Source organism: Myotis daubentonii, chromosome 11 (assembly GCF_963259705.1).
Source record: "Myotis daubentonii chromosome 11, mMyoDau2.1, whole genome shotgun sequence".
Lineage (NCBI taxonomy): Eukaryota > Metazoa > Chordata > Mammalia > Chiroptera > Vespertilionidae > Myotis > Myotis daubentonii.
Window position 1 is genome coordinate 74,666,030 of NC_081850.1, and position 13,593 is coordinate 74,679,622.

The 13,593-nt window shown below is 38.2% G+C and overlaps 1 protein-coding gene across 10 annotated transcripts in view; it reads left to right on the forward strand.

The window, feature by feature from the left end:
- The window catches only part of GAPVD1 (GTPase activating protein and VPS9 domains 1), a 56,696-nt gene that overhangs the window by 19,460 nt on the left and 23,643 nt on the right, over positions 1 to 13,593 (forward strand). For 7 of the 10 annotated variants that reach the window (XM_059658028.1, XM_059658026.1, XM_059658027.1 and 4 more), the window contains 7 exons: positions 319 to 1,162; positions 2,593 to 2,679; positions 3,827 to 3,961; positions 4,107 to 4,296; positions 7,630 to 7,790; positions 9,072 to 9,201; positions 10,604 to 10,729. In XM_059658028.1, the coding sequence (XP_059514011.1) occupies positions 319 to 1,162; positions 2,593 to 2,679; positions 3,827 to 3,961; positions 4,107 to 4,296; positions 7,630 to 7,790; positions 9,072 to 9,201; positions 10,604 to 10,729 (1,673 nt within the window). The remainder of the gene's footprint in view (positions 1 to 318; positions 1,163 to 2,592; positions 2,680 to 3,826; positions 3,962 to 4,106; positions 4,297 to 7,629; positions 7,791 to 9,071; positions 9,202 to 10,603; positions 10,730 to 13,593) is intronic. The other 3 variants (XM_059658025.1, XM_059658024.1, XM_059658029.1) reach the window with 1 other exon arrangement.

Below are 13,593 nucleotides of genomic sequence, written 5' to 3' on the forward strand. Positions count from 1 at the left end.
AGTACATACTCTGTATGATTCCATTTATGTGAAGTTCAAAATGAGGCAAGACTAATCTTTGATGAAAGAAATCAGAATAATGGTTCTTTCTTGGTACTTTTCATTGAGCCTGATTTAATATGAGGAATTTGTTTTTGTTTGTACTTTTTCTTCTTCTTTCTTTCTTTACACATTCAGATGGTCATGGTCTGAAAGATTTTAGCAATGAGTGATTTCGTTGGGACTGTAACCAATTTACATTCCATGTTTCATATAGTATATGTGTGATATTATTATTGTTGTTCATTTTATTGTTTTGCTTGTCTGCTCATTTTTTAGTGCGGAAGCTTCCCCTGCTGAATGTTGCCAACATGCCAAGATTTTGGAAGATACACAGTTTGTTGATGGATATAAGCAATTGGGATTTCAGGAGACTGCTTATGGAGAATTCTTAAGTCGATTAAGGGAAAATCCTCGTCTTATTGCCTCCTCTCTGGTTGCTGGAGAGAAACTTAATCAGGAGAACACACAAAGTGTTATATACACAGTTTTTACCTCCCTCTATGGCAATTGCATTATGCAAGAAGATGAAAGCTACCTCCTTCAGGTTTTGAGATACTTGATTGAATTTGAACTTAAAGAAAGTGACAACCCCAGGCGACTTTTGAGGAGAGGAACTTGTGCCTTCAGCATCTTATTTAAACTTTTTTCTGAAGGACTGTTTTCTGCCAAACTTTTCCTCACAGCTACTTTACATGAGCCAATCATGCAACTGCTTGTGGAAGATGAAGATCATCTGGAAACAGATCCAAATAAACTAATTGAGAGATTCTCCCCATCTCAACAGGAAAAACTCTTTGGAGAGAAAGGCTCAGATAGATTCAGGCAAAAGGTTCAAGAGATGGTGGATTCCAATGAGGCCAAACTAGTGACTTTGGTGAACAAATTTATCGGTTATCTCAAACAGAACACATACTGCTTTCCACATAGTTTGAGGTGGATCGTGTCACAGATGTACAAAACCCTCTCCTGTGTAGATAGACTGGAAGTTGGGGAGGTCAGGGCAATGTGCACTGATCTCCTGCTGGCCTGCTTCATTTGCCCTGCAGTTGTCAATCCAGAACAGTACGGAATAATTTCTGACGCTCCTATTAATGAGGTGGCAAGATTCAATCTGATGCAGGTATGCTTTTGTTATTATTTATATGGCATTCAATTTAAAATCAATTATTAAGCAGTGGGGGTGGGAACAGAAAATGTGATGACAACTACCATTCATAGATTCCAGCCATTCTCTTTCTTTAGACTGTCCTCAATATGTGCTTCTTAAGACATAAAAGCAGCCATATTGGGATTTAAAAATATTCTTGTCATAAAACATTTTGTGTTAGTTTTTAACTGGAGTCCTCGTACATGGGAATGATTAGATTTTCTCTTCCCATGATTTCAAAATCCTGAATGACTGAAAACCAAATCATTTTACTTCATTTGGTAACAAAACCCAGCCTGAACTAACAGGCTATTTATAATTGTTATTCCACTTAGTGCTGATGAATACTCATGTTTTTCTGTTGAAATGTTAACATGTTTGATTATAGGATGCTACCCTAAGAACTGGACATGCTACATATATGTACAAACCAACCTTTCTAAAGTCTCCAAAGTTTGAAATATAAACTCAGAAAGAGGATGTTTGGACCCGTATTAACACTTTTCCCCCCTAATTATTTGAAGTACTGAAATCATGTTATTATTTCTTAAGCAAATCTTTTAATCATGTCTTATCACCCAGAAATACTGTGAAGAAGAAAGACTGAGTTTATTTGGAATAGTATCTATCTTTGGATGAGTGGTGTTTTTTTTTAAATGATAAGTTTTTTTTATGATATCATATCAGGATATTGAGCAATTAACTATATAGAAATCCCTGAAATAAAAATTTGTTTCCATCTGTGAAATACTAAATTTATTCTTATGATAATGTAGTTGTAGTTTTTATTTTTATCATTCTAACAGAAATGGAATCACATATTTTCAAAATGAGCAATAATGGGGAGATTGTCCTAGAAATTAAGAAGATGATGCTATATGATGTTAACTTTCAGCCAAGTGTCTTTAAAGAGAGTGGGTTAACAGTTCACTTTTGGCAGTAAGGAACTTGCTCTGTGAAGTTTACTTTCCAAACAGCATATGTTTCGTAGAAATTGTTTGCATTTAAATTTAGAAAAGAAAACATCTACCTGGAGTACTTTGTGAACTATGTAAAGTACTTAACAGTAACTTGAAATAGTTTGAGTCAGCTTTTACAAATTAATTTTAAAGTTTCTGAGCATATGAAAAGTACACCATCAGAAACAAAGGTGTTGTGTTTTTATTTCCTAATGTTGATATAATATGTTAACGAAAAATTAAAGCAAAATCTTCTATTTATTCTGTATAACTCTAAATATAGTAAAAACTGGTGTTGACAGGATACACAGGTGGGACCCTATTTTGTATGTCTGGTCAGGTGTATAAGTATTATTATGCACTAGCATAGAGTGGAAGTGCTTTCATAGAGAGAGGACTTGGTATCTATAACCTGTGTCTCCCCACCACTGCTTTGGGTTGCAGGTTGGCCGCCTGTTGCAGCAGTTAGCAATGACTGGCTCTGAAGAGGGGGATCCCCGGACAAAGGGCAGTCTTGGAAAATTTGACAAAGTAAGAGTGAATACTATGTCATGTGAAATACTGTTTATAGAAAATTCTGCCAAAGTATTAGCAAACCTAACTTTTCCCTTCCTTAAATCTCGTCCTTAGGTATTGTATAAATTAGTCTTTCATTGACTCTTGGTATAGCTATAGTGCACATAATGTTGGATCAGCAGCTTAATGGCAAATGTCACTAAAGATGACTAATTCTCACTTATAGAAGTGTCGAGGAGATGCTATTGTAATGAGAACCAAGGAGCTATTAAGATTATTTTATTTTTTGCCCTAGTCAATTTGGCTCAGTGGATAGAGCGATGGCCTGCAGACTAAAAGGTCTCGGGTTCAATTCCAGTCAAGGGTACATGTCCAGGTTTTGGGCTCAATTCCCAGTAGGGGGTTTGCAGGAGGCAGCCAATCAATGATTCTCTGTCATCATTGATGTTTCTCTCTCCATCTCTGAAATCAATAAAAAATAAAAAATAAAAAAGATTATTTTATTTTAGGAAGTTTAATTTTTAAAAATTGTCACTAAATCAAATAATAACTATATAATTTTAAGTGTATTTCATAAATTAGTATGTATGGTATTGTTCAATTTATTTTTTTTTTCAATATACTTTATTGCTTTTTTACAGAGAGGAAGGGAGAGGGATAGAGAGTTAGAAACATCGATGAGAGAGAAACATTGACCAGCTGCCTCCTGCACACTCCCTGCTGGGGATGTGCCCGCAACCAAGGCACACGCCCCTGACCGGAATCGAACCTGGGACCTTTCAGTCCGCAGGCTGATGCTGTATCCACTGAGCCAAACCAGTTAGGGCTCCCCAAAAGGTTATTGACATGTCTTTTGTGCATGCTTCAAGAGTTCTACATGTATACCAGCAAATTCCTTCATATATTTTCCCAATCACCCATCTTTTCCTTTCACAAATGGTGAGATAGTGTATAATCTTCTGTATCATGTTTGTTTCTTGCACCAGAGTATCTTAGAGATTATTCTGTATCAATTCATAGAGAATTTAATTTTTTAAAGGTTAGGTTTAATATCATTTTTAAGAAGAAAAACTTTTTGCATGCTTGTCCACCTTAAGCAGAAATTTTGTGCCCTTATCTTAAAGGGGAGGTCTTTCACTGTGATCTTTTCCTGTTTTAACAGAGCTGTGTTGCTGCTTTCCTTGATGTTGTGATTGGGGGCCGTGCAGTGGAAACCCCTCCAATGTCCTCTGTTAATCTTCTGGAAGGATTGAGCAGAACTGTGGTTTATATAACCTACAGTCAGCTTATTACTCTGGTAATGGCTTTATTCTTTAATAGGATTTTCTCAGAAGTCATTTATCTAAGCATGGGCAGAGTCATAGATGAGTACATTGTGTCAGAAATATATATTGGGTATGAAAAATTGATTTCAGTAGCTAATGTCCTTTTATTTTTGCCAGGTGAATTTTATGAAGAGTGTGATGTCTGGAGACCAACTGAGAGAAGATAGAATGGCTCTTGACAATTTATTGGCTAACCTACCCCAGGCAAAGCCAGGGAAAAGCAGCAGTTTGGAAATGACTCCCTACAATACTCCTCAGTTGTCTCCGGCAACCACTCCAGCAAATAAAAAGAATCGATTGCCTATAGGTAAAGAGACTTTCTCATATTGGGCTTTGCCTTACATTTAATACTTCTTTGTTAGCCTTTGTTATTGCTCAGTGTTTCGAAATATAGTTTTAAATAATTTGGAAACATTTTTCTCATGTTTACTGGTAGTAATTCAGTTTTTTACAGTTGCACTAGATTAATTAAGGTTTAGCAGTAGGCTTTTGCTTTATCTAGATGTACTTTTTCATAATTAATTGAAATCATGCCACGTATGGTATGCTTTGTATTTTAGTATCTTGTCTTGGAAAATTTTGAAAGTGTCAGTTGTTACAACCAGTCATTATTTGAATTATGTAGCCCCGTCCTTTCTACAAAGTTCTGAATAATATAATAAAGTAATATTAGAAGTTTCTATCAGTAAAGTTGAAACTACATAGGTACTATTTTTTTCATTATTGTTATTAATAATCAGTCTTTGCCCTAGCTGGTTTGGCTCAGTGGATAGAGCATTGGCCTGCGGGTCCCAGATTCAATTCTGGTCAAGGGCACATGCCCGGGCTGTGGACTTGATCCCCAGTAGGGGGCGTGTAGGAGGCAGCGGATCAGTGATTCTCATTATTGATGTTTCTCTCTCTCTCTCTCTCTCTCTCTCTCCCTCTCCCCTTCCCCCTCTCCCTTCCTCTCTGAAATCAATAAAAATGTATTTAAAAAGTAATAATAATCAGTCTTTTATCAGCTGAGCAATCCTTTTAATAAAATAAAGCAAAAATCCTATTTTATTTAGTCATTTATTCATTTATTTAAGAATTAGGCTTACATTTTTTCACTTAGTAAACATCTATTATCTATAGATAATGCACCAAAAATTTAATTGAGCATATATTATGTACCAGACACTGGGTAAGCACTTTATAAATGTGTTTCATTTAATCTACATGTAAAAAATCTACTAAAAGAGTAGGTATTATAATCACTGTCCTGCAGGTAGGGTACTGCGTTAGACACTGGGGATATAAAGACCTTAGGACATGTCCGTACTTTAGGTTAGCTGCCCTAGTCTAGTTGGGGAAAACAAAAAGAGACCATTGCTCCTCAGTGTACTGTGTTTGATGGAGATGAGCACAGAGGATTACCGACACCTAGAGAAGGTGACCCTGGAGCAGGTGAAGCCTGCACTTTCTCTTGAAGGACGAAAGGGTGTTTGTTCCACAAAGTAAACAAGGCAGGGAAAGAGTGTTTAGGCTGAGGGAATGCAGTAGTTTAGCACCATTTTTTTTCATGATAATGAAGAGCTCAGCTATAGTTACTATAATTTACACATTTGGAAGAATGAGCCGATGTGTTAAAGAACTATCAATGTCACCCTAACTGATTTGGCTCAGTGGATAGAGTGTCGGCCTGCGGAATCAAGGGTCCCAGGTTCGATTCCAGTCAAGCGCATGTACCTTGGTTGTGGGCACATCCCTAGTAGCGGGTGTGCAGGAGGCAGCTGATCGATGTTTCTCTCTCATCCATGTTTCTAACTCTCTATCCCTCTCCCTTCCTCTCTGTAAAAAAATCAATTAAAAAAAAGAACTATCAGTTTCTTAAAATTAATCTACCTTACATTTAATATAATATGAAATAATATCATCAACAGGAATGTGACATATTCTTCAAGTGTTTGGCTTTCATCATTCCAAAATGTAAATTTTCAGAATTAAAAATAGAAAAAAAAGTTTGACACTCGATGATTTTTTTTTTTTGACATTCAATGATTTTTAATGTTACAGGCTGTTTTTACTATTTCAGCATGAAGAAATGAGTGATTTTTGGTATATTAGATATTTTTTCTCCATATTCACTGCTATACATTAGTTCTTCCATTTCATAACTTCCAGAAGTATTATTAAATATGGGTAGAATGGAAAGTGAATTTCAGTTTTTCCAGTAGTATTTTGTATAGTCATGTGACTTGGTCATTGAATTTATTTCATATTTTAAAAAATGTGTCCATTATTCAGAGGGTTGATTTTCTTTCTGTTTAATGCTTTCGCAACCCAGGACATCAGTTAGCAGCCATCACTGCCTGGGATTCCTCAGCCACCAATCTTACAGCTCATATTACTCTAGTAACCCCATTTGGTGGGTAATAGGCTGTTCTTACTCTTCTTGTATAATTCTTATTTAAGAAATAATTTATAAAAGTGTGCTCCATGTGCATGTTGCTTTTGCTTTGTGTTACATGAATTTTGGTCACTTGCATTTTTATAAATTATGAGGTTTGTTACTTAAAATTCATGAAGTTCATGAAGCTGAATTTAAGTTCACAATTCAGTAGAAGATAGTGAGGTGAACCTGACTTTTGACGTGTGCCCTAAAATTTTGAAAGTAAGAGTGATTAATCAACACATCAACAGCATTGTGGAGAGAAGATGATTGTCTATATTTCTTTCTTTAAGTAGGTCAGCTTTCACTCAAAGTGAAGTTGAAAGACTTTTACTATAAAGTGCTTTGCTTTATGTCTGTACTTTTAATTATTTTGCACTGAAGTAGACTTTCTAGTTAGTCTTCTGGTTGCATTGAATTTTTATTGACCTCTGGAAGAAAATAGAAACTTATCACAGAAGACTAAAACTCACAGAGAAATTATTATCAACTACCCAAATATTTCTGAAGTTCTTGTAAGTTCTATAGGATGGATTATTTTAGGAAAAAGTATTAGGTAGGGGAAAACACCCCCAAATAATTAGATTCTGTATTAATTTAGAGTGTTTCCAGTAAGCAGAAAGGAAACTTGTATTCAAACATAGAAGAATCACTCCTTTATCTTTGGAAAGAGGTTAATACATTTCAGGAAAACAGGGTGTTTTCAAAAATGGATTCTGGTTTTTCAATAGTTACCTAATTAATTACTAATGTACATTACTTTATATGGCTATCAGATTTCTATATGAAATTTCCTAATGCTTTTGAGTTATTAGTATGGGAGACCTGTGGCAGTTAAATCATTTTATAGGAGAAATAATTGAAAGTGTCTTGAACAGATAAGAAATAAGGTAGGTAATGCTTTTCTTGTCATCCCAAGTCTTAAATTGATGGGGACATGTTCGCTGTTCTGCAGGTGTGGTCATCTGTGTGTCACTCCCTGTCAGGTGAACATGGGTCATTGTTTCTGGTGATCAGTTTTAAAGGAGAATAAGTATTAATTAGTCATCAATAGAGTAACTGGGAAGATACAGGGGTTTTTTTCTTATTCATATTTTCACCATTCCTTTTGTGTGTGTGCATGTGCAAATGTTCTACATTAATAAAAATATTTTTGTATTTAGTGTGCCATTTTCTTCATTTTATCTTTTTCTCTAAATCGGCTAATTTAACTTTTTTTATTAGCAACTCGGAGCAGAAGCCGCACCAATGTGCTAATGGACTTACATATGGACCATGAAGGATCATCTCAAGAAACCATCCCAGAGGTGCAGCCCGAGGAAGTGCTGGTCATTTCCTTAGGGACAGGTCCCCAGCTTACTCCAGGGATGATGTCAGAAAATGAGGTATGCATGTATTGTTACATTTAACTCATAGCCACCAGTGTTTAGAAATGTGGATTCTATTCTAATTAGTGGCCCCTTGATTCTATCAATCACTATGCGTTGAATGAATATTTTTCATTATCGTCAGTGGGCCTACCAGGATGCACCATCGAGTGCTAAATTTCCTGTGCACAGTGCTGGAGGCCCTGCACGTTGGTGCATTTATGGCACTGTAGTCGGTGGCCAGGCCACACCTAAAGGAAGTTTCCTAATAGTAGAAGAGCCAGGGAGCCAGGAAATTGTGGTATGGAATGAAGAGACTTTTCCAGTGACCTGTAGGAAGTGATTTATGTTTACTTTCTATCTAATGATATTCCAGTGGTATTCCTGCTTTAAAGAGCTGAACATTCTTTAGAAATACTTTCTTTCCTTTGGCCGGTCAGGAAGAAATGGAAGAGAGAACTGTGGGGAAAAAACTAAAAGTGTAAAATATTTTGAAGAAATGGGATTGGGGGTATGGGAATCATTTTTAAGATGTTTGTAAACAAGAGCTTGGGACAGGGGCAAAGGGAAAGAAGAAATCTTGCCTCTCTAAAGGTAGAACCCCTCCTCATATATTGTGACTCCCCTCCCAAAAAAGCAACATATTACATTCAAAAGTGAGTGCTTACTATTCAAGAAAACTAGTCCTGGCCTGGGAATAAGGGACCAGTTACAGGGTTGTTAAAGTGATGATGGTCGTTGGCTATGTTTGGAATTATAACATTACTCATAGGAAAGAGAACTGTCAAAGTCCTATACTCTGTCCCTAGACACACACACACAAAAAGAATGAGCTACAAAAACTGTCAGGATCAACATTTTAGGAAGCCTAGAATGTAATAAAAAACGTAACAACCATGGGAATGCTTAATAAGGAAAAAAACGAATAGCTGAATGTCACTCAGCGAGTTCTGTGCATTTACCTTACCATGTTACCTGTCCCCAAACCCCAGTTCAGTGGCAGCCTTGAAGACAGCAGTTCGTATTCCTACGCAGGGAAATGATCCCTTTGTTCAGTTAATTCATACCACTCTCTAGGCCTGTTCAAACTCTGGCACCCATCGGGTGATGGAAGGGCAAAGTTTCAGTTTTTCTCACCGATACTTACACTTCTCTTTTAGCGGTACTTAAAGCTTGATCAGAACCTTGTAGATTGGTTTTAATTAAAAAATAATTTTAGGTTAAAAATAACTTAAATATGCAATGGCTGTAGTTTGTTTTCTTTCTGTTGTGACAAACCAATGGCATTTTATTTTTTAGGTCCTAAACATGCAACTTTCGGATGGAGGACAAGGAGATGTCCCTGTCGATGAAAACAAACTCCACGGTAAACCTGATAAAACCTTGCGCTTTTCCCTCTGCAGTGATAATCTGGAAGGAATATCTGAAGGTGAAGGGTTACTTCATTCAAGGAGTTGTGTGATTCAAGTAATGTTTTGTTTTGTGTTCTTTAAAGGAGCCTTATAAATTATAATTATACCATCTGTGCCCCTGACTGAGGAGACTAATGAAGTTTTCCTCTAATGATCTTGAACAGTTGGTTGTAAGATTCTTTCTTGAATAAAATTAAGATTGCAAGAAAAAAAATGTTAGAAAAAGATTGCAAGAGACTGATGGTCTTAAAAAATGGAGAAGGTCTGAGTCTTCACTGGGACTTGAATAATACCAAGTTTTGTGTCTCTAACGCTGATATATACCAAAACGAGCAGAGCTCCTTTAGAGGGATGCGATGCATGTCTAAATGGAAAAGAATGGACTCACTAGTGTTTCAGGATGTTGTGTGTACTTCTAATGTTCTGCATATTCACACACTCACACCTTTTATGAAGCAGTAAGATAAAATGAAAATAGGAATAAAAAAGAAATTTAAAGGCAAGATTAGGAAGTAAGACTATGTCATTCCATATGCTAGGATCAACTTTTTGGTTTTTTGTTAATCCTCACCTGAGGACATTTCCCCCCCCCCTCCCCCCCATTGATTTTTAGAGAGAGTGGAAGGATTTTTAGAGAGAGAGAGAGAGAGAGAGAGAGAGAGAGAGAGAGAGAGAGAGACAAGCATCCATTAGTTGCCTCCTGAATGCACCCCGACCGGGGCCCAAGGCTCGAGCCTGGATCAAGCCTGCAACCGAGGCGGTGCCCCTGACTGGAATCAAATCCAAGATCCTTCAGTCTGGGGGCCAACGCTCTAACCGCTGAGAAAACCGGCCAGGGCAAGAGCGACTTTTTTAATAAATAAGTTCAACTTTACTAACATTTTAAAATAAGCATAAAATGTAGTAACTTTTTCTTTCCTCTAATTTTTCAAAGCATAAGTAACAGTTTCATTCTAGAAAATGCTGAAAAGAAATGCAATCATTGTAATCTCATCATTCTGTTAATAATAGTTAACATTTTGGTTCATTTGTAGCAAGATTAAGGTTGTGCTGTTTTGTAACCTTTTTTTTGTTTAACAATATAATAGTAACATTTCCCTTGATGATTTAACATTCTTAGATAACGTGATGTTTAATGGCTGTTTTCTTTCATAGTTTATTTAAACATTCTTCTATGATTAAAGATGTAGATTGCTTCTGCTTTCCACTTACAAGAAGCCCTGAAATAAGCAACCTTAGATGAGTTTTTGAACTGTTCCTTAGGATAATTCTCTAGAGGCAGAATTACTGGCCTAAAGGGCATATATATTTTTAAGGTATAAAAGCAGTATTAAAAGCACTTTAGTCTTTATCATTAGTGCCTTATCAAGGCATGAAAAATTGCATGATGGCTCACTTACAGTAGAAACATTTCTCTAGGTCCTTCCAATCGCTCCAATTCCGTGTCCTCTCTTGACCTGGAAGGAGAGTCTGTGTCGGAACTGGGAGCAGGACCTTCGGGGAGTAACGGGGCTGACGCGCTGCAGCTCCTGGAGCATGAGCAAGGTAAGCTGGCGTGGACACAGCTGCTCAAGTGGCAGGAACTTCCTTGGTTGCCATGTGAATGATGTGCTGCCATGTAAGCTGGCTGTTGCAGTAAGAATACATTTGATTATATAATGAGCATTAAACTTGCACTTACTCGTAGTTCCTTCAGTTCTTAAAGATGTGGTTAGTTGGTAAGTGAATTGTTTAGATTTGAGTTACATAGAATAACTAAAATGAATTTCTTGAATTCTGTAATATTAAAATTTTCAGAGATACAAAGATACTGGTAAAACCTGAGGTCTCAAGGTATCTGGAATAGGGAGAGAATGGTACACAAATGATTAGAAGTATCATAAGAGTTGCTGTGGCCGTTCTGAGTGCGAGATATGGTGGTTGAAAGTGCAGGAAAAGCTTATTGGAAGAAAATATTAGCCTTAAAGCCTGGCTGGCATTGCACGGGCAGAAGCTGGAGATCAGGCATTCTAGGTGAAGGCATGGTATAAGCAAGTCAGAGAGGTGGCAAACCAGGTACTTATCCAGGAACTCCCAAGGAGGGGAATAGTATGAGGGAAGGACTGAAGAACAGCTGGGTCCCTGTTGTGCTTTAGGAAGATTAATTGGAAAAGGGCCCTTGGATTTATTTAAAGATCCCTGGTGTCCTTCTGGGATCTTAGACTTTAGTGTGTATAAAAATTACCTGGGGAGTTTTTTGAAAAACCTACATCTATGGGGGAATAATTCAGTGGTTTTTGGTACTATGTACCCCGTGTTAATTATAAAATATGTAAAATGAAGTTCGAAGACATAAAGTTCTTCAAATTCGATTAAGAAATCAGAGAAACCAAGATGGCGGCATAGGTAAACACCGGATTTGCTGCCTCGCACAACCACTTCAAAAATACAACTAAAAGAAGGAACGGACATCATCCAGAACCACAGGAAGGCTGGCTGAGTGGAAATTCTACAACTAGAAGGAAAGAGAAAAGCATACCGAGACTCAGAGGAGGTGCGGCGTAGAAGTAAAGTACAAAGGTGCGGAGGCGCATGCGGAGAGGGCTGGCGGCTGAGGACACAGTTGTCTTTTTCAATCGGGAGGGAGTCTCAAGCTCTGAGCTCCAGTTCTGGGCGAGTCTCTGGAGACCCAGACTCATACGGGAGAAACGGGACTGTCTGGCATCGGTCCGAACTCAAGGGCAGCTTTCTCTCGGAGGCGCTCACAGCGATTGCCGGGCCTCTGAGGGCAGGACTGAGAGCAGCCATATTGTTCGCTCCGCCCGCCCTGTTGATCCCCTGGGGTCCCGCCCCGCCCAAGCCGTGCATGGGGGCTTGTAATCTGAAAATTACTTAACAAACTGCAGCTGGCCCAAGGCCCCACTATTGCTTTACCGCTGGCTTCTGCTGGGTTGCCTCAGGCAGAGGCTAGATTAGCACCTCCTTAGATCCAAGAGCCAGTGTACCCAGTGGTCAGAGTGGGACCATCCAATTACAACTCCTCAGATCCATAAGGGACACACTCAGGGGGCAGACTCAGTGAGCACCAAAGCCCTCCTGAAGCAAGTCTTGCCCCAGAAGGGTGTCTTCAGCACAGAAGTTCTCCCACCGTAAACACAGCTGAGTCTCACAGCCAATTGGCCTGGATGTCAATTCCTCCCAGTGATACCTAAAACAATCAAGGCTTAACTACAACAAGACTGTGCACAAAGCCCACAAGGGGGTGCACCAAGAGTGTCTACCTCAGGTAATTGGGGAGGCTGAGCCACTGGGCCCTATAGGACACCTAGCACAGAAAGCCACTCTATCGACACAGCGAAGCATAAAAAATGCCGAGACAAAGAAACAGGACACAAATGACAGAAATGGAGGAAAGCAAACTACTGGATATAGAGTTCAAAACCACACTTTTTCAAGAATTTTTTAGAAACCGCTGATAAACTTAATGAGACCCTCAAGAAATCTAGTGAGACCCTCGATGTTGTGATAAAGGACCAACTAGAAATTAAGCATACACTGACTGAAATAAAGAATATTATACAGACTCCCCACAGCAGACCGGAAGATCACAAGAATCAAGTCAAAGATTTGAAATATGAAGAAGCAAAAAACACCCAACCGGAAAAGCAAAATGAAAAAAGAATCCTAAAATACGAAGATAGTGTAAGGAGCCTCTGGGACAGCTTCAAGTGTACCAACATCTGAATTATAGGGGTGCCAGAGGAAGAGAGAGAGAGCAAGATATTGAAAACCTATTTGAAGAAATAATGACAGAAAACTTCCCCTACCTGGTGAAAGAAATAGACTTACAGGTCCAAGAAGCGCGGAGAACCCCAAACAAAAGGAATCCAAAGAGGACCACACCAAGACACATCATAATTAAAATGCCAAGAGCAAAAGACAAAGAGAGAATCTTAAAAGCAGCAAGAGAAAGAAACTCAGTTACCTACAAGGGAGTACCCATACGACTGTCAGCTGATTTCTCAACAGAAACTTTGCAGGCCAGAAGGGGGTGGCAAGAAATATTCAAAGTGATGAATACCAAGAACCTACAACCAAGATTACTTTATCCAGCAAAGCTATCATTCAGAATTGAAGTCAGATAAAGAGCTTCACAGATAAGGAAACGCTAAAGGGGTTCATCACCACTAAACCAGTATTATATGAAATGCTGAAAGGTATCCTTTAAGAAGAGGAAGAAGAAGAAAAAGGTAAAGATACAAATTATGAACAACAAATACACATCTATCAACAAGTGAATCAAAAAATCAAGTGAATAAATAATCTGATGAACAGAATAAACTGGTGAATATAATAGAATCAGGGGCATACTGCCGAAACCAGTTTGGCTCAGTGGATAGAGCGTCGGCCTGTGGACTGAAAGGTCCCGG